Source organism: Chiloscyllium punctatum, chromosome 37 (assembly GCF_047496795.1).
Source record: "Chiloscyllium punctatum isolate Juve2018m chromosome 37, sChiPun1.3, whole genome shotgun sequence".
Taxonomy (NCBI): domain Eukaryota; kingdom Metazoa; phylum Chordata; class Chondrichthyes; order Orectolobiformes; family Hemiscylliidae; genus Chiloscyllium; species Chiloscyllium punctatum.
Window position 1 is genome coordinate 56,549,663 of NC_092775.1, and position 20,559 is coordinate 56,570,221.

Sequence of the window (20,559 nt, forward strand, 5' to 3'; positions counted from 1 at the left end):
GCTCTCTGGCACTGATCAAGAAAAATCAATTGGCATTCGCCGCCATTGTCCTGAACCTTTTATCGAGCAAATGATCACTGTCTCCTAAATGTTCCCTCACTGATACTTGGTCCAGTTGACAAACTTCTTTTCCAAGGGCCTTGTGTAAATTTATATAAAAAAAATGAGGGCATCGACAGAGTTAATGGCAGTTTTTCCCTAGGATAAGGATTTCAAAACTTGGCACATTTTTAAGGTGAGATGAGAGAGATTTAAAGACATGAGGGACAATTTTACACGGTGGTTCATGTGTGGAATGAAGCAAATGGTGGATGTGGGTGCAATTGCAACCTTTAAGAGACATTCAGATACATGAATAGAAAAGGTTTGGAGGGATATGAGCCAGAAGCAGACAGGTGGGACTATGAATAGAGTCCCAAACTGTTTAGCCTCCATACTGGGAATCACTTTGGCGGATGTTTTCTGAACTGTCTGACGAAATAATACATATCCTTAAATAAGGGAACCAAAACTGCTCTCATACCCCTGATATGGTCACCAGCACCTTGTACAATTGCAGTAAAATTTTCTTTCTCTTCTACTCCAAACCCCTTGAAATAAGGGCCAACATTCTATTAGCCATCATGACTTCAAGAATAGTGGAACTTTATTTCTAGCTTGCTACCCCAGTGAGGTTTAACAAACTATGGCAAAATCTTATTTTGTTCATAACATCGATAATTTAATAAAATCAGCTGTCCTTACCTTGTCCAGACCAGCAGCAATATGATTGGCCTCTGAAATGGCTTAACGAGACTTAGTTGTACCAAATTGCTGCTGAAAATTTGTAAAGCAATAAACCAGATAGACCATGTTATATCAAATTCAACATGGGCAAATAATTGCCCAGTCTGCCCTGCAAAGTCCTCACTAACATCTGAGGATCTGTTACTAAGTTTGAAGGATTCCCCATCGCCTAATTGAGGAATAGTGTGATGTAGTCATGCTTAAAGAATCTGATCTTAAAGTGCTGTATGCCGCCTTCATCATCTCTGGAAATGTTACATCCTACTATAGGTGGTGGCACAGCAGTCATACAGTCAGGGTTCTGTACCCTATGTAGTTTCATGGCATCAGGTCAGACCTAGGCAAGTAAGCCTCTTGCTGATTACCATCTACTGGCAGAGACAAATATCAGTAGTCCTCCATGCTGAATGTTATTTGAATGCAATATTGAGGATAATAAGGAAACAGAAAATACTCTGGGTGGGCAAGCTACAATATCTATCCACAAACATAGCTCTGCAGCATCATTACTGACCAAGTTCATTAAGTCCCAAAAGACTTAATGCTATATAGGACCTGTGACAGCAGTACGGGAATCAATTATCTGTTGCAGATGCATCTATTCCTAAAGCTGAAGTGACTACTGCATAGTCTTTATAGAGATAAAGTCCTGCCTTCACATTAAGGGTACTGACCATTATTGTTTTGGTGACATTGCCACTGTGCTAAATTGGATGCATTTAGACTGATAAAACATTAATTCTGTTTCTCTCTTCACAGATGCTGCCAGACCAGTCGAGTATTTCCAGCAATTTTTGTTTCAGATTTCCAGCTTGTGCAGTATTGTATTTAAAATTCATAACAGAACAGCTCCAGACTGTCCATTTATAAGACACTGGGCCATCAGCAGCAAAAGAATTGTATTCAGCCACAACCTTTTGGAGGCAGTGGTGTAGTGGTAATGTCGTTGGATTCATAAGCCAGAATCCCAGGCTAATGTTCTGGGTGAAATTTGAATTCAATAAAAGATTAATAATTGAAAGCTAGCCTAATGGTGACTATGTAGCCATTGTTGATTTTCATAAATTTTTATCTAGTTCACTAATGTCATTTAGGGAAGAAATTCTGCCAGCATTACCTGGTCTGGCCTGCATGTGACTCCAGATGACAGCAATGTGATTGATTCTTAACCAGCTATCTAGGCCATTTCAGAGGGCCATTTGTTCAAAGGTAACAAGGGTTAGGTGATGTATGCTAGCCTTGCCAGTGAGTTTCAAATCTTCTAACCTCTCAACATTGCAGATCCCTTGCACAACCATTGCAATTAAACAGGTATTTCAATGTTTTGGTGCCAAGTGTAAAAGCTGCACTAAATATGCCTAACAATTAGTTGTCAATCTCAGGAAGTTACAGGACCTGCCAGAATGCATAAGTAGCACGCGATAATGCAAAATAATCCTGCAGCCAGTGGATCAGATTAAATCTCTGCAGTCCTGTTTATATTCAGTTGTCATTGCAGGAGAATGTTCTACAAATCTCAACAATGAAGGAAGTTCATCTGGAATATATAAGAAAAGACTGAAACACATGGGCATCCTGAATCAGATGTGCCTAGTGGATCTTCTTTCATTGCTCAGTGAGAGGTGATGCTTTTGGTGATTGTTGAAGCTCCATTGACTTTGATTCCAATCTGTGTCCTTGCTACCCCCAGCATCACATATGGCAATCTTCAGCCAAATTGATTCACTTTGATTTCAAGAAATCGCTAATGCCACTTGATTATAGTAAAGGCTGAAGGTCTGAGCAGCATTTAGGTTGCTGAAAACTTGTTCCAGTGTAGCTACTATAATGCCAGGCATATACCTGGCAACATGTAAAATTGTCAAATAATTTGTTCCAAAAGCATTTGGTCCTGTGGATGCTATTTAGCCAATTGCTGTTTTGTGCAACTACTCTGATTATCAGCAAAGTGATATCATTTGTAATTCCGCCATTTGGTATTAAACTGAGCATTCAAGCTTTGGTTGAAACCTGGACAAAAGAATTGAACTCGCTAAGTGAGTTAAGGGTGACATCAAGACCACTTACCACGTGACTGATTTTATCATCTTTATATAATTGTTGTTATTACTCAGCGTGAAAACATAGCACTGATTGGAGTCATATCCAACACAAGGAAGGTCATTGTGGTTGTTAGGCGTCCCAAAACAGCACTGCATGTGTTAACTGGGGCTAGACATTTTCTAATTAACATCTTCAGAGATGATATTGTACATTTCTGGAGCACATCAGCCTTGAAACTGGCCCTCCTGTAGCATCTTTCCTTACTCCGAGTGGTGTCCTTTATCCAACCATCTTCAGCTCTTGGGAATCTCCAGCATAAAATCAGAAAAGGCGATGTATGATTGACAATGAACAACCTTCAGCAGCCTTTGCCACTCCAAGTTATGTAAATATTCCAGATAGCATTCCAGCTTGGGCTCATAGGTAGAAAGTAATCTTTGCAGCTGCAACGAGCAGCTAATGAGAGAATCTCCTTTTCTCCCCACTTCCCCAAACATTCAATAGCTTCCACCTATTATCAGCATCCTGAGGGTAACCAGAACTGAACTGGACCACTCGTTAGAATTTTGTGGTTACATCTCAAGAAATAGTTCATCATAATTCATGTGGGCAACTGGGGATGGGCAATAAATACTAACTTTACCAGTAACAATTGTATCCTGTCAATGAATTTAAAATAAAGAGTTAGTGACCTCTTCCAAGCCAATATCCAGGCACCAATCATTTAAAGCCAACTTATTAACACCAAATTACTGAAGCAATTGCTATGTGGAATTCAGTCATGGTGGGAGATCCTGGAAGACTTGCAGAAAGGCTTAATGGATGTCCTCAAAGAATCTCTGAAGCAATCAAACATACTTGCAAACACCATGGGCGTTCCAGACCTATGTTATGATCCTAGCCAGTTCATTACAGGACATTTCAGAAGCCAGACTAAAATTTAACTTGACAGATCATATTTTGTTTTTTTTTGATTGAGCTAATCTCTCACTGAAACATAAGCACGCAATGCTACTAATTTGATTTTAACAATAAAGTCAAAGTTTATAACACAAAAGAAATGATGGTAAAATTAAATGAAACAAACTATTTTCACTTGATTCACATTTAAAGATTTCAAAGCATACAGTAACAATACAATCCTGTGAGGCCTCATAGCATCCTGTTGCAGTACTCAGACACCAGAAAATTTCCTTAGACATGCCTGTTATTGTATTCATTTAACTTCCATCAATTGGCTTTGGTACATCCAGACTCCTTAAAATACGAGTGTATTTAACTTCTTTGTATCACTTGTTCTAAAGCAGATCTTTATTGCTCCAATTTCCAAATGATCACTTCCCTCACACTTTCAGGTTGTGGGATCATGAGTATTTGTTCGATTTGCTGATTCTCTGATCTTGACTGCTTAATGCTTCTCGAAAAAGGTTTACAGGAATTATATCTGAAGTCTTTCATACCCATTATTTCCCCAACATTCTGAAAACTTGTCTCTAACTTGAATTATTCAAACCCCTGGTCCCATTTCATTTCTTTTTCCCTGACGAATTCAGTAACTGTATGATTGAGCTTATTTAGAGTCATGGAGACGTAAAGCATGGAAACAGATCCTTCGGTCCAGGCCGACCAGATATCCCAACCCAATCTATTTCTTGGGACCCCAAACGTTAATTGATGAACTTCAGGCACAAACTCATAAATCTTTAATATTATCTGTTTGACAGTTTTGTACATTGCAGATTATTCTTCTGACAAACTGGCATATGCAATGAAAGCCCTAACTTTAAAGACCATACAATCATTATGCTATAGCTTTAAAACACTTGTTAAGGCCCATTGGTCCAGCTACCTTCTCAAATGAGGTAAAATGCCTTTTGAGTCCTCCTTCACTGACAGTTCAGTTAAGTCAGATCTGTCTGTGGAATCAGAATCATCACATTAATGATTACCACCACCTCCTTCCTTCCTTTATTTTCTTGTTTCAGTTCATTTTCTCTAATTTCCTATCTTTTTGTGTTCAAGTTTTAAAAAAAATTTATTTGCATTTGTCTTTGCTTGATTTCTCAACTTCTATCTTATTCCTTTTTTCTCCCTTTCCATTTTTCTAACTCTATGCCCCTCTGTTATCCTCAAATTCGTCTTTTCTTTCTCTCTCTAGTTCATATTTTCCCCCATTTCTAACTGTATTCTAGCTAATTCCAGCTTTGACGCCACAATTTCAGTTTCCTTTCTTCCAATTCTAAACAGCAATCACTTGAAACATCTAATCCTTAAGTCCCTGCTTTTACTTCTGTGTTCAAGTTATGTGTTCTTTGTTTAGCTTTAGTAAAGAACTTCAAATAATCCGTTGTTACATCTTCCAGTTCCAGGAAATTCTATGTAACTTTCATAGCCATCTTGTGCAGCATCTGACTCCGTGTACAGTGCTGCTGCCTGACAGTAACAGGGACCTGGGTTTGAGTTCAGCCTTGGGTGACTGTCCAGTGTAGAGTTTGCATGTTCACCCCATGACTTCATGGTTTCCTCCTGGATCCCAAAGACGTGAGTTAGGTGGATCGGCCATGCTAAATTGCCCTGTAGGGTGCAGGCTAGGTGGGGTTACAGGAATAGTGTGGGTTTCTCTTTGGACAGTTGGTGCAGATCTGGTGAACTGAATGGCCTCTATCAGCATTGTAGAGATTCTATGTTTGTATGACCTTCAAATTCTCGTCCATTTAATCTCAACACAATACAGTCCAGAACGACTCTGTAGCTGTTTTCTGTTAAAAACAAAGATACAGATCCTTCTTAAGTCTAGTGAATTGCAAAATTCTGCCAAGACCCCCCCAGTTGTTATGATCCTAGTTATCACCGGATAGGTCTGTTCCCAGACTGGAAGCTGATGAATAGAATAATAGATATTTTGTGTTTTGGATTCACTGATGTGGTATCTCACTAACCAAGTCCACAGTGCTGCAGATTTGGATTAAGCAATAAAATAGAATTTTTTCAGGTAAAATAAATGCAGATAAAATAGAACAAACAATTTGAAAATAACATGTTGAAAGATTTTGAAATATGGTAAAAATATAATCCTGTTACTTCCAACTGTCTCCTATTGCAGTACTCAAGCACCAGAGGGTGTGTCCTTCTCTATCCTAGGTAGGGTTTGACTTGGCTGTAGCCTCAGTTCCTGGTTGTGAGAATCTGTTCATCTCTTCCTTGAGTTGTCATATACCTGAACTTTGATTTTCGCCGCCTTACATTCCCCTTCCAGCTTTTAAATAAACCTCATCACATGGAGGTAGCCTATTTTTAACCATTTCAAGCCATCTTCTTAGGAGCTTCTTTTACACTTTCATCTCCAGCTATGAAACACTCTAACTGAAATTTTAAAAATTCTTTACTTTTCAAGCTATGGGTGTTTCATGCATCCCAAAAAAAGTCTAGAATCTTCCATCTGAAAGCTTAATGCACTATATCATTTACTTTGTTTGCTCATAAGCTCTCCCAACCTTTGTGCACAAAAGAAATTACCAGTTTCAGAAATACTTGTAAGTTAATTATTAAAACCCCAACAGACATAGAAGACCCACATGCCACTAGTTCAAATTCAAAATTCTAAAAATGACATTAAAATTATATAAATCACAGCCTTACATCGCAGTTGTGACTGATTGAGATGGAGAAGGCTTACGGATTGACCCACTTCTCAGCAGCTAATAGAATATTGAAGTGCATAGTGCTAACTGTAAGGCACAAAGCTTACAGTTTTATTAAGTTTTTCAAATCACTGGTTTGAACAGTCTACCATTTGTTGCCCTGAATATTCCATATTTATGCCCAAGGCAAGTAATCACACCCTTGGATCTTCGTCATTGATTCTAATGAATATCTGTTCGTCAGGAAAGCACAAATTACAGTGACAGATGCAAGAAAACCACAGTACAATCATGTTGAGAGATATGTGTTCTAGCTGACTGAATGATTACTGACTGCTGGATAATATTGGCAGATATATACCCATCCTGGAGCCACTCTTGCTTGTGCTCCTTTCGTGCATGTTTACACTACTACACTGACCAGGCGCTATAACATAGAATGGATCAAATCTCATAACTGCTATATTCACCTAAAGGAAGTCACTTAACATGCAATATTTAGCTCATTTAGTGTCTTTGTTCTGTATACATATATACATTTCCTCTATTTCCAGTAGACTGGCTGTATTATGTTTAATCTACAGAGCACATAACATTTACCAGATTAAGGCAAGCATTAACTCTCCCCTGCAACCTATACCACTGTGGAAGATGAGAGCTGCATTGTTATGAGGACACCTAGTCACACATCATCTATGACTTGGCTATATGTCAACGTTCCTTTGTTGTTGCTGAATTGTCCTATGTAACTGCATTGTGACTGGACCTTCACATTGACTGCAACAGTTCAAAGAGCAGCCTAGCACCACCATTTTGGGAACTAAGAATGGGAAATAAATGGCAACAAAGAAATAGGTAGGGCTCTTCAGTTACCCCAAACATGTGGCAAATGCCATCTAGCTCTCAGGCCTGGTTCCTCTTCCACCTCTCAGATATCTGCAATAGCTATACAGTGTTGTACTGTGAGCTCTGATGAACTTGTCTCTTGGACCAACTTCACTATTTGTTTCTTTTCCAATCCTTATGCCTAGAAGCCCTGTAAATGTATCACCTTAACTGTAACATCTTTTAGAAATAATTCTGCCTTATTTGTAACATCCAGCACACTAAATCAATGATTGCACCTAACCTGTGGTATCCTCTAGAAAGTGGTTTCATCTTAACTGTAATATTCTGTGCAAATGGTTGCTGTTTAAATATGGCATTTGGCTTCGGTTCAGTTAATAGCCCTCTTGCCTTAGAGACAGAAGGTAGTGATTTCATGCCCCACTTAATTTTTGTACAAAGTAGAGGCTGATGCTTTAGTATGGTCCTGAGGAGTTGCTGCATTGCCTAGGGTTCTGTCTTTCAGATGAGCTGTTAAATGTTTGGTGCCTCACCTGCCCTCTGAAGTGAATAAATTTCCACTGCACTACTCTGAATGAGATCAGGAGAGGGAGACCTCATCTTCCAGCTCATTTTTTTCAATCACTCATCATAAAACTAATATCTGGTCATTATATTGCTATTTGTGGGAGCTTGTTGTTTGCAAATTGCCTAGCATGTCCTGATACCACTGCCTATTCTTTAATAATGCTTTGACGTGAAAAGTGCTTTGGGACATCTTATGGTCATGAATCTTAGTTTATTGCTGTAAAAGTTTCCACTGTACTGTGTTCTCAGATGGATGATGTTTTGTTTGCATACTGCACACAGCTATAGGAGGTTCCATATTTGGATTTTATTTTCTCTGAAATAATGCTTGCATTATATATGTTGTACAATGGAATAATTTTCCTGATCAGCTGGAGTGTTTATTGGAAATTTCGGTACAAAAGAACTTTTAGGGGCTGCTGTTCCATTGAGTTCCTTCTGCTACTCCACCTCTGAATGCTAGTATTAATAATAGAACATAGAAAAGTACAGCACAGAACAGGCCCTTCGGCCCATGATGTTGTGCCGAGGATTATTCCTAATATAAAAGAAAATAACCTAACCTACGCACCCCTCAATTCATTGCTGTCCATGTGCATGTCCAGCAGTCACTTAAATGTCCCCAATGACTCTGCTTTCACCACCACCGCTGGCAATGCATTCCATGCATTCACAACTCTCTGTGTAAAGAACCTACCTCTGATGGCTCCTCTATACCTTCCTCCTAACACCTTAAAACTATGACCCTTCATGCCAGTCAGTCCTGCCCTGGGGAAATGTCTCTGGCTATCGGACTCTATCCATGCCTCTCATTACCTTGTATACATCAATCAGGTCACCTCTCTTCCTCCTTCTCTCCAGAGAGAAAAGTCCAAACTTGGTCAACCTCTCTTCGGAAGACAAGCCTTCCAGCCCAAGCAGCATCCTGGTAAACCTTTTTTGCACCCTCTCCAAAGCCTCTGTATCTTTCCTCTAATAGGGTGACCAGAACGGGACACAATATTCCAAATGTTGTCTCACCAGGGTTTTGTAGAGCTGCAGCAAAACCTTGCGGCTCTGAAACTCGATCCCGCTGTAAATGAAAACCAAAACACCTATATCACCACCATTGCCACCTACAGGAACCTAGAGGAACAACTGAGGGGGATGTGATGAGGTGCAAGATAGGCATTTGGAGGCTTAAACTGGGCCAGAATTTTCTGTCAAGTGACTAGGTTAATTATTTATGGGCAGAAGATATAACTAATTCATGGGGAGTAAATGCATGGTTGACTTTGAATGTTGAAAAATTGCTGTCTGAATCATTCTTCCAATCTTATTTTTGTAAAAATAGTTTCTCACTCTTGGGCTCTGTGCTATTTTTAGGTACTTGCTAGTTTTTCTTGTTAAACTCACCACAATGTAGGTCATATTACAAACCTGGGAATCATTATTTTAATGATATGGTAATTTTAAATTACTGCCAACCAGCATAGTACTGAATGTTAATTATACAAATGTGGGGTTTCAGTTATTCTGAATTTTTCAGGGAAATTTAAAAATAAATAGATTTCAATATTTTTCCCTTTTCCTTTCTTCCTCCCTTAATCTAATCTGCTTTTCTATCTCTTCACCTTTCTATACATGATTTGACATTGTATTCATGCCCTTTAATTCATCCTCTTTAGTCCTTCTTCCCAGTCCTTAAGATAATTTAGAGGAATTTGAGGTTTACATTGTTCAGGTCTCTGATGTCTCGTTGCCCTGTTACTAGCCTGATCTTTAACCACGTTTGTTGGCAAAAATGTTTAGTGCTAAAAGATGCAAGGGTAATTCTAGCTTATGCTCTTAAATTCAGATCCACTGTTCACTGGTGGTCACTTTTCTAGTTGATTCTTATTCCTGGTTCTAAATATTCTCAGGATTCACTGTGTTATTTGTTTACAATTCGGTGCGGACAACATTCCAGCACCAACATCAAAAATAAGCATTCTCTCATTGTACCATAGTTGAGTATGTGATCTAAATAACGTGTTTTTTGGTTCCAGACAAATAATATTGGCAGTGTAATTTGCATTTGTGAGGTTTCCTGTTGAACCTGTAATAGACAGATGACATTGTAAATCTGTGCTGTTTGAGTTCTGTCCTGAAGAAGATCTGTTTTTATCCATGGTTCATATAGTGTATAGGTAAAAAGACAAAAGCTGTACAAAAACAGAAAATACTAGAAATTACAGCAAGTCATTTAAAACACAATCAAGATAAGTTTTGCATTTGGAAATGCAACTTTTGTTTAAAGCTGCACATCAACTCTGTTGAGGCATCAAATATCAAAACCATATTTGCTTTTACTCTTTATAGATGTTGACTGGTATGCTCTGCATTAACATCATCCGTTTTTCCATGGATATTTGAAACTTGGTAATTTTCACTTTTGCAGTTGTCTGGGATTTCATTGTGTTAACCGTACAAAGCTTGTTTCTGCAGGACAACTATGTATGGGTGAATATTTGCAGCACAGATTCTGCCTACATACATCCTTACACCTTAAATTATCTTCAGTCATCAGACTCTTGCAGGATATTTGAAGAAGATCAGATTCATACCCTTCTCAGGCAGAGCCTCAGGATTGAACATGATTTGCATCCATTGCTGTTCTGAGATGGAAAATAAATCTTTGCTAGCTGGGTCAAAATTTAATACCCATTTTTAATTGCCCTTGAGACCTTGCCATGAAGTCGTAGGTGGTGTAACAGCTGCCATTCACCTCCTCTCAATTCCCTTTGGTCTGTTTCCTTTAATAATTTTGCTTACAAAAATTGATTTATCTCTGATTTAAAATTCACAATTTTTCCTAGCTACCATCAATTCCGAAGAAGGGTCACTGGATCTGAAACGTCAATGCTGATTTCTGTCTACAGATGCTGCCAGACCTACTGATTTTCTCCAGGAATTTCTGTTTTTATTGTTGTTAAAATTAATACCAATGCTGTCTTCACAAGAAGATCCTCCAAACCCCTTTCATTTCTCAAACAAACTTGCCAGCATTGAGATACAACTCATGTGATGCTGGGTGGAACATATAGCTGTTATAGATGCTCTATCTAGACTGGGTTGCAGTGGGAAACTACCAGGGGAACAGGGGAAACACTTTAGAGAAATCCTTAAGGCATTCTTGAAGAAATTAAACATCCCTGTAAACTAATAGGAGACCCTGACTTGTGACTGACCAAAATGGAGAAAGCTCATCTGAAAATGCACCATGGACTTTGACAAAAATGTTTGTCAGAAATATTCAGAGATGGTCACGGTGTCAGAAAGACTGCACAAACCTTCAAACAACTCATTCATCCAACCCTTAAGCAGCATATGCCCTGAAAATGGCAGAGTCTGCAGATCACACATTCGACCTATCACTGATTTCAGAACCTATCGAACAAGTGTGGAATCAAATTAACTTTGATTCCCAAGGAATTGAAAGGGTTCAGAAAAGATTGACAAGGATATTGCCAGAGTTGGAGGGTTTGAGGTGTATGGAGAGGCTGAATAGGCTGGGGTTGTTTTCCCTGGAGTGTCGGAGGCTGAGGAGTGACCTTGTAAAGGTTTATAAGATCATGAGGAGCATAGGTAGGTTAAATAGACAGGGCCTTTTCACTGGGATGGGCGAGTACAGAACTAGAGGGCATAGGTTTAGGGTGAGAGGGGAATGATTTAAAAGGGAGCTAAGGGGCAACTTTTTCACGCAAAGGGTGGTGCGTGTATGGAATGAGTTGCCAGAGGAAGTTGTGGAGGCTGGTACGATTACAACATTTAAAAGGATGGGTATATGAATAGGAAGGGTTTAGAGGGATATAGGCCAAATGTTAGCAAACGGGGCTAGATTAATTTAGGATATCTGGTCAGCATGGATGAGTTGGACCAATGGGTCTTTTTCTGTGCTGTACATCTCAATGAATTTTTGACTGCTCAAGAGAAAATTATTCCTGAATTATTGTAATCTTTTGGAGTATGTATTTTACTTTTGAATGAAGATTAATTCCATAAATCCCTGCTGACCATTAAACAGGAAAGTGGTAACATTAATTTAATTTATTATGAGGCACTGTCATTGCTACACTAAATATAGTTATTACCTTCTTTCATAGCTAAAACTATTTTTCCGAGTTATAGAGCCACATATTTCAACATAGCATTGTTCTAGGCCCAAGTTCCTTAAGGTATGTATTGATTTTGCTCCTTATTGATTTCTGTTATTCCATATTGATGTTCATAAATATGGGTGATTGTGTTCCGAAACTGACTTTCCTTAGTGGGAATGATTCCATTCTAGACTGACACCCCTCTATGTGGGTGATACTATCCTGATCTGAGATTCCTTTGTGTGAGTAATCCTGTTCTAAACTTAAGTTCCTTAGCTTCTCTGATACTCTTCTAGAGGCATTCATCACTATGTTGATACTGCTCGAGACTGATGTTCCTTTGTGTGAGTAATACTGCCATCGGCTGACATTCCTTTTGTGGTTCTACTCTAGAGACACTCGTCAGAATAATGTTCCCTCATATGATGATACAACTCTAAACTGATGTTGCTAATGGGGTGATATCATTCTCGACTGACATTCTATTGTGTGGTTGAACCCGTTGAAATGATCAGTGCAACAGTTGCAGTGCAAAAGGAATGCTTATTTCCAGTCCAGATAGTAAGCTAAGTGCAATGCACTTCTCCCAGTCACCTGAACAATATTTATCCCCCAACTGACATCACTGAAACAGATTTGCAAACGTTAACGATTTTATGATTATTTTGCTAGAAATAATATGCAAGGACATAGAGAGAAACTAGGAGATTGACACTAGGTAATAATGATGCTCATTTGAAGAGCTAGTGCAGATTTGATGGGCTGATTGACCTCCTCTTTCGGCACTCTTAACACTTATGTAGTTCTGTGATTATATTGTAATTTATTTCGTTCTCTGAAACCTATTGTCACCATCGGAAGAATTGACTGCTTTGTTTCTCTTGTGTTTATTTTATATTCAGAAAAATACAGTACTTAACTTTTGGTAAAGTTGAGATGTGCTGAGGTCATGACAGCTTTGAGATTGAATCACGGGAATCATATAACAGAAAATTATTTATTTTTTTAATTGTAGCCTGGATTTCCAATTGACATTTTACTGCTTGACCTGAATTGTTTAAAGTGAATGGCTCAAACTATTGTTGAAACAACATGAATCTTGAATTCTAACTCTTATCTTGCTAAAAGCTTTGTAATACTCTGTAGAGGTTTCTTTCCTCTTTATCATTAAAATGTTATGGATATTTGATCAATGAGTCATGTGACATTTAACAAGGAGATTTCAGTCCTGATGCCTCACAACCAGCTGAAGAACTTGGCAAAGCTGGGAATGTAGCAGTGGTGTCAAAGTTAAGAGCAGGAGCTCATGATCATTTTTTTGTTCTGTGGCCAAAGTGGCATACTGGTTTGAAGATAGGAGGGAACCAGAGGCAAAAGTCAATGGGTTTGACTTGATGGAGGGAGGTTGGCTGTTGCGCTAGAGAGGGAGAATGGCCATTGAGATTAGAAGGGAAAAGGAAGTTAATCAGGTGAGAGAAAGTGAGAGCACTATTAGAGTTGGAGAGAAAGGTGACAGTTTTGGGGCTAGAGGAGGAGAGGGAGCTATCGTGGTTGAAGAGAGATAAGATGCTATGGATTTTGTGGAGAAAGGAGAGACCTATTTAGGTTGGAGGGGAGAGAGAGCAGTTGGGATGGGAGTGAGAGAAAGGGATCTATTGGAAAGGATTACGAGAGAGCAAAGAGTGCCTTTTTTGGGGTTGGAGGTCAGGGCTGGAGTGGGAGATGGAGTTATTGGGGCTGGAGGAAGAGAGGGAGCTATCAGTACAGAAGGATCGAGTGACCACAGTTCAATAAGGATGAGACAATGGACAATAGATTGCTGGTGCTGGAAACCAGAAGCAAAACAGAAATTGCTGGAAAAAATGCAGCAGGTCTGGTAGCACATGTGAAGAGAAAGCAGTGTTACCATTTCGGGTCCAGTGACCCTTTTTCAGGACAGGGAGGTCCATTTTGAGGACTCATAACAATGAAAGCACCTGCATATCCAAGCCCACAGTGAATGCTGAAAAGGTACATAGCTTTTGGAGATTGCACTTTGTGTCTCCCTTTCAGTGTCCAGTTTCTTGGGAAACCTATGTAACCACAAAGAATTTTAAAGCAAATGCTCAATATCATGTGAGTCTGATTTAAGTATGTCACTGAAGCGTATGAACTCTCCTAAACTCAAGACATGCATGCTCCAATATTCTCTGCTGAGAAAACAAAGTGGTTGTGTACAGGTTCCCTATTTTAAAGTTTTTGTGTTCCTCCTATTCCTCTCTTCTCCACTCCTCCTATCAGCTTTGGTAGTAGGAGGGGACCATTAATATGGAAACTGTTGACTCTCCCTACATTTTCTGCATTCCTACATTTTCTGCATTAGTTGTGATGTTCTGAGTTTACTGAAGGTATACTCTTGCTTTCACAGCAGCGAGATGTTGAACTTGTTTAAATAAATCACAGAAAAAAGGGTCAAACCATGAAATTAGAGGATTGGGAAAGCAGAGACAGGAAAGTCTGAAGCTTTTAATAGGCTTGTCTGACAAATTGAGATGGCAATCTGTGTCTAGTTGGTGATAGAAGAATATGATTTAATACTAACAAATTGAAATTTGGTCATCAGGAAACAGCTTCTGTTTCTTTATGTCTAGAATTTCTTGTTCCAAGATGGATTCTATGTCTGAACCTCAGCAAAAAAAACTTTTGATTGAATGCCAAGTAACTCTTATAACTCCAGTGATATCAAAAATAAAACTGCCAAGCTCATTTAGTTCAGATTAAATAGTGAGAGACTGTGAGAAATTGCACAAATTTGAGATGTGTTCAAGAGTCAGCGCTACTGAGGAACTGTGGGTTCAACAGAAATTAAAATAGTAAGCAATTCCATTATTGGTGGGAAGCTTCACAACAATCTGCATTCCAGTCCCTGAGATGTTACAAAATCTGCCGGTCACCAATTACATGCACGGTATAAATGACAGAAGGAGGCTTACCTGCTATAAAAGTGATGAAGCTGCCCAGCTGTGAATCAAATGGAAGCATTTTTACAGGCCTTGTCAGTGTTATACTGCCACGATAGGCAAGCACACAGGCAGTATCTCACGTCAAACTGCACAGAAACAGGCTGCATCACTGCAATTATTGATTACCTAACACTGTCTCATCTTCCTGTATGTGTACTGAAGCTGCTCGAATGTGGGAGAAGATCATCCTGTCAGTACAGGGAATGCAGTAAGGATAAAAAGAAACATGAATGTTGTAAATCTGAGGGAAATGCAGAAAATATTGGAATTGGATAGCAGGTCAATTGATGTATGAATGTTAAAGGGCAGTTAACAAAGGAGAACAGGCTGGTGCAGATGGGTTAAATAGCATCGTTTGATCTTTGGCTTCTGGCTTTGAATCACAGCCACAGTTATGGCTACAGGATCCTCAATGCAAACCCTATCCTGGAGACCCTGATAAAAGTCGATCTAGATTAACAATGGGGTAGCATGGTGGCTCAGTATTTAGCACTGCTGCCTCACAATGCCAGGGACCCAGGTTTGATTCCAGCCTTGAGCAACTGTGTGTAGAGTTTGCACATTCTCCCTGTGTCTGTGTGGGTTTCCTCCTGCTACCCTGATTTTCTCCCATCGTTCAAAGATATGCAAGCGAGATGAATTAGCCACGGGAAATGGCTAAGGAAGGGTCACTGGACCCAGTATGTTATTTCTGCTTTCTTTCCACAGATGGTGCCAGACCTGCTGAGCTTTGCCAGCAATGTCTGTTTTTGTAACAAGGGATGAAAAATTTTTGGAGAGATGATGGAATGTAAAATTGAAGTTAAAATCAGATCAGCCATGATTGTATTGAATGGTGGAACAGGCTTGCAGGTCTAAGTGGCCCTAGTCTTGTTTCTTGTTCATATGTTTGTATGTTTATAAATATGATTACTTGTTTTGAATAACCACAATGCAGTATTATAACCAGATAAGTTCGAGCATATGAGCATGAAATTCCTCTTAGTTATCTGAAATGGAGCATGTTTGTACACTAAAAAAGATAAGGTATAACAATGTGTTATAATTAAAAGCCTGATGATCAGTTTAGTAGGATGTTTTAATAGAAGGGAGCATTATAATGTGAGTGGGACCTACAGTTTGGAAACTGCTGACATCACTACAACAGTAGTGTTCAAAGTTTTTCGAATGTTTAGTATTTCACACAATGTGGCAGTACTAAAATTGATGGAAGAATATGCCAAGTACATTGATGTAATATAATTAATACTTTGTTTTCTTGTAGTCTGATCCTCTTGGCTTAAATGCAACTTTGGAGTCAGGTGAGGGAGATTCAGCAACTGACAGTGGACAAAGGAAGCGACGGCATTCTGATGATACTCAGCAGCAGTCAGCAAACAGCTTTAAAAAACCGCGAGTAGGTTTCACCTGGTATTTGAATGTCATCTGCAGAAAAAATTTAGATTCTTTCTCAACAACTAATGACCACTTTATGCTCTCTTTATTTATTTTTTACTTTGACAAGCAGGCTTCAGCTTCAGAACTGTGATATAAATGAGCTTTCGCTGTAATGTATAGTAATGATGTTGGAATATAGAATCATGGAGCTGTCAGGAGAAATGATTTATTCCATTGTATCTGGTCTTTGATAGAGCGAATCATTTAGTCCCATCCCTTGTTTTACACCAAGCTCTGTATATTTTGTAATTAATTCAATTCTGTTTCTACCACCCTATAAGAAAGTTAATTACAGACCATAACAACTATCTGTTTTAAAGGCATTTTTTGTCAGCTCTAATACCTTTTTCTCTTTTTAATCACCATCTCAGCTTCGTCACATAGCTGAATGCCCTCATTTCTTGTATCATTCTAATAAATTATTTTAACACCCTGTTTGTCCTTTGATCTATACTTGGCACATTCTTAGTTATCTATATAGCATCTGAAACCACACAATGGCCTGGATTTTCCAGCAGGCAATTGGCAAATCTGCAGTGTAGATGGGAGTTGTGAATGATACAATTGGCACTTAAAGAGATTAGATTAGATTAGACTCCCTACAGTGTGGAAACAGGCCCTTCGGCCTAATCGGTCCACACTGACCCTCCGAAGAGTAACCCACCCAGACCCATTTCCCTCTGACTAATGCACCTAACACTATGGGCAATTTAGCATGGCCAATTCACCTGCCCTGCACATCTTTGGACTGTGGGAGGAAACCAGAGCACCCAGAGAAACCCACACATGGAAAATGTGCAAACTCCACACAGATAGTCGCCCGAGACTGTAATTGAACCTGGGACCCTGGTGCTGTGAGGTAGCAGTGCTAACCACTGAGCCACTGTGCTGTCAAATGATTGAAACCAGTAGAAAAGAAACAGACTTTGATATAAAATAGCTTATTTATTCACTCGCCAGTTTGACACTACTATTGCAAAGCTATTTCACTCCTTGTATCTAACAATGTTTAGGTAAATTGTCATTTGGTAATCTCCAATTTGAGCATTGCTGGAAAAAAAACACATTTCATTGAAGTTTTTGTCTTGTAATCATCTGGACATTCATAAGAATGTTAGAGTAGGGGAGAAGAGCATCTTATGTTGTACGAGAAGAGAATGTTGATTGTTAGACTCCGATTGTTAGAGGTATTACCACGTGAATGCACTATTTCAATGATAACTGACATTCTCCCCGTGTAGAGTAACAGGGATAAATGTAGAGTAACAGGGTAGGGGAATGGGTCTGGCTGGTTTACTCTTCGGACAGTCAATTGTGGACTTGTTGGGCCAAATGGCCTGTTCACCACTGTAGGGATTCTAAGTTCATTTCACAACAACCAATGTTCTTGATAATCTGCATGAGTGAGCAAACTCACAGTGATCTGGAAGTGACAGATAATGTGCCTGAAAAAGACTTGTAACTGACAGTTAAAAGTTAAGCTTTGTTTACATTTGTAGCCCAGCAGCTTGACTTCACTTGATCAAGTCATTGCTCTTAGAAGTGAACTAGAGAAGACTACACTTATTTTGTTGAGTTGGAACAGATGTAGTCTGAATCTTGATGAAGGGTTTTGGCTTGAAATGTTGACTTTCCTGCCCCTCGAATGCTGTCTGACCTGCTATGCTTTTCTCGCTCCACATTTATTTACTCTGGCTTCCAGCATCCACATTCCTTACTGTCTCCCAGTCTGTGTACATGTTCTTTCTGTGTGCAAAGAACAGAGTCATGTGTACATATATGTAATTGCCAGTACATTAAAGTACCTCACACTGGGAGCCAGATAGATCATCTTGAATTGGTTCTAAATACACTGGGAATTATGTAGAGTTATTTAGACACTAAAAGAGTCAAGATTAGAGCGGTGCTGGAAAAGCACAGCAGGTCAGGCAGCATTCAAGGAGCAGGAAAATTGACGTTTTTGGGAAAAGCCCTTAACAGGAATGAGGCTAGAAGCCTCGGGAGTATCTCTCCACCCATTCTGGGAATGATCATACCTTATTGTGAACAGCTGAAAGGAGCATGCTATTTGATATGACCTGTGTGTCTAGAATAGAGTAGAATAGGGCCTACAGTGTGGAAATAGGCCCTTCGACGCAACAAGTCCACAGTGATCCTCTGCAGAGTAACCCACCCAGACCTATTCCTCTACCCTTTTTTTAAACTCCTGTCTAATGCACCAACCTACACATCCCAGAACACTATGGGAAATTTTAGCATGGCCAATTCACCTAACCACCTGTGGGAGGAAACCAGACCACCTGGAGGAAATCCACACAGATGCAGAGAGGATGTGCAAACTCCGCACAGACAGTCACCCGAGGTGGGAATTGAACTCAAATCCCTGGTGCTGTGAGGCAGCAATGCTAACCACTGAGCCACTGTGTTGACTCTTTGACATATGTGGCCTATGCTCATAGAATCACAGCTTCCGTGAAATTCATGTACCGTATGTTGTTTTCCATTTCATTGAAATTCTTCTCCTGATGTGTGCAAGCCTTGACAAAATGTGTCAGCAATGTTTTTCAGCAATAGCTAAACGTTATGTTGACAATAGGTTTTGAGTTCAGAGTATAATTTACCTTTGCCTAACTATTGAAAAATGTTGCAAATAAAATTATTGAACTTTTTTCCCTTTCTTTCTACAGATAGACACACCATTGACCCCCACAACTCTGATAGTTCCCATTTCTCCTATCGCCACCGCTACTCCCAGCACACCTGCCTCCCGAACAAGCCGAATTAATTCAGCTGATGAGAAACAACAGCTAGCACCAACATCAGCACAAGTATCGGCAACAGCAGCATCCTGCTCATTGACTTCACCACCTATGCCTACTCCTGCATCTGCGCCTGCGCCTGCACCTGCACCTGCACCTGCACCCATCCGTCCTACAGCGTAAGTGCATAACCACAAATTCAGACTGAAGGGACTTTTAGTCTTTAAGTTTGTTACATGATATATTTGGAATTTGTCATTGTGGTATTTGTGAAAATCGACTGGCCAGCAACAAATACTCATTCAAACCAAAGTTACTCACAATCAAACCAGGATAGGACTGGTGATCGGTCCAATTAGAATTAATGAATTTCCTGAGGTTTTACTGTTCCTGTTTGGCCGATTGGACAGCCCTGGTATTCCTCTGCACCGAGAATCAGCCCAGTGAATCTTCTTTGAGTGTGTCTCTTGTATTGATTGTAACAAGCTTAGCCAGGTAGACCTCATAGAATATGAATTCCCTGATTAAGGCTTTTAATTTGGTTCAATCAGGGAGCTCTGGGTAACAGATATAAACAGGAATGTCAGAGGTTCTGTTCACTCTGAGAGCTGGCTCTGAGGAAGCTATATCAGTGTCAAATACTATGCACAAGTAAATAAAGGTGACTTGGTGACGGGATACCGGGCTCTTTGGAGTTATTTCACCTCTGGTACACCGAACTCAATGGCACTCTTCCAGTTATACGTTGCCATCCTGAAAATGTCCCCACCCCAATTTTCCATCTTTTAGCCAATTCTCTATCCATGCTAATGTGCTACCTCAGTACCATAGGCTATTGTTGTTTTAAATATCCTAATGTGTAGTATGTTATCAAACACCTTCTGGCAATCCAGTTATTTTATGTCCATCGATCCCTCTTAATCTATTTTGCTTGTTATCAGAGAATTCTAAAGAATTTGTTAGGTATAATTTCCCCCTCACGAAGCCGTGCTGACTCTGTCTGATTATATTACATATTTCTACATGCTTTACTATTACATCCTTTATTACAGAGTCTAATATTTTCCTTATGACAGATGTTAAGCTAACTGGCCTATAGTTACCTGATTTTGTCGTCTTCCCTTTTTGAATAAGTGTTCCATTGGCAGTTTTCCAATCTTCCAGCACTTTTTGAGAATATAAGGCTTCTTGGAAGATTACTATCAATGTATCCAGTATCTACAGTTATTTCTTCTCATATCCTAGAATGTATCCCATCACATCAAGGAGACCTATCGGCTTTTAGCCCCGTTAGTTTTCCTTGTACTTTTTCTTTAGTGATAGTTATTGTTTTAATTTCCTTCCACCCCTTTTTGCCCCT

General features: G+C 39.4%; 1 protein-coding gene across 6 annotated transcripts in view; it reads left to right on the forward strand.

Annotated features, from left to right (window-relative positions):
- pcif1 (phosphorylated CTD interacting factor 1) overlaps window positions 1-20,559 on the forward strand; it is a 120,072-nt gene that overhangs the window by 29,885 nt on the left and 69,628 nt on the right. For all 6 annotated transcript variants that reach the window (XR_011954615.1, XR_011954616.1, XM_072556866.1 and 3 more), the window contains exons 4-5: window positions 16,268-16,399; window positions 19,128-19,378. Coding sequence is in view for 4 of the 6 variants with exons in the window: in XM_072556866.1 (XP_072412967.1) it covers window positions 16,268-16,399; window positions 19,128-19,378 (383 nt within the window). In the remaining 2 variants the exon portion in view is untranslated. The remainder of the gene's footprint in view (window positions 1-16,267; window positions 16,400-19,127; window positions 19,379-20,559) is intronic.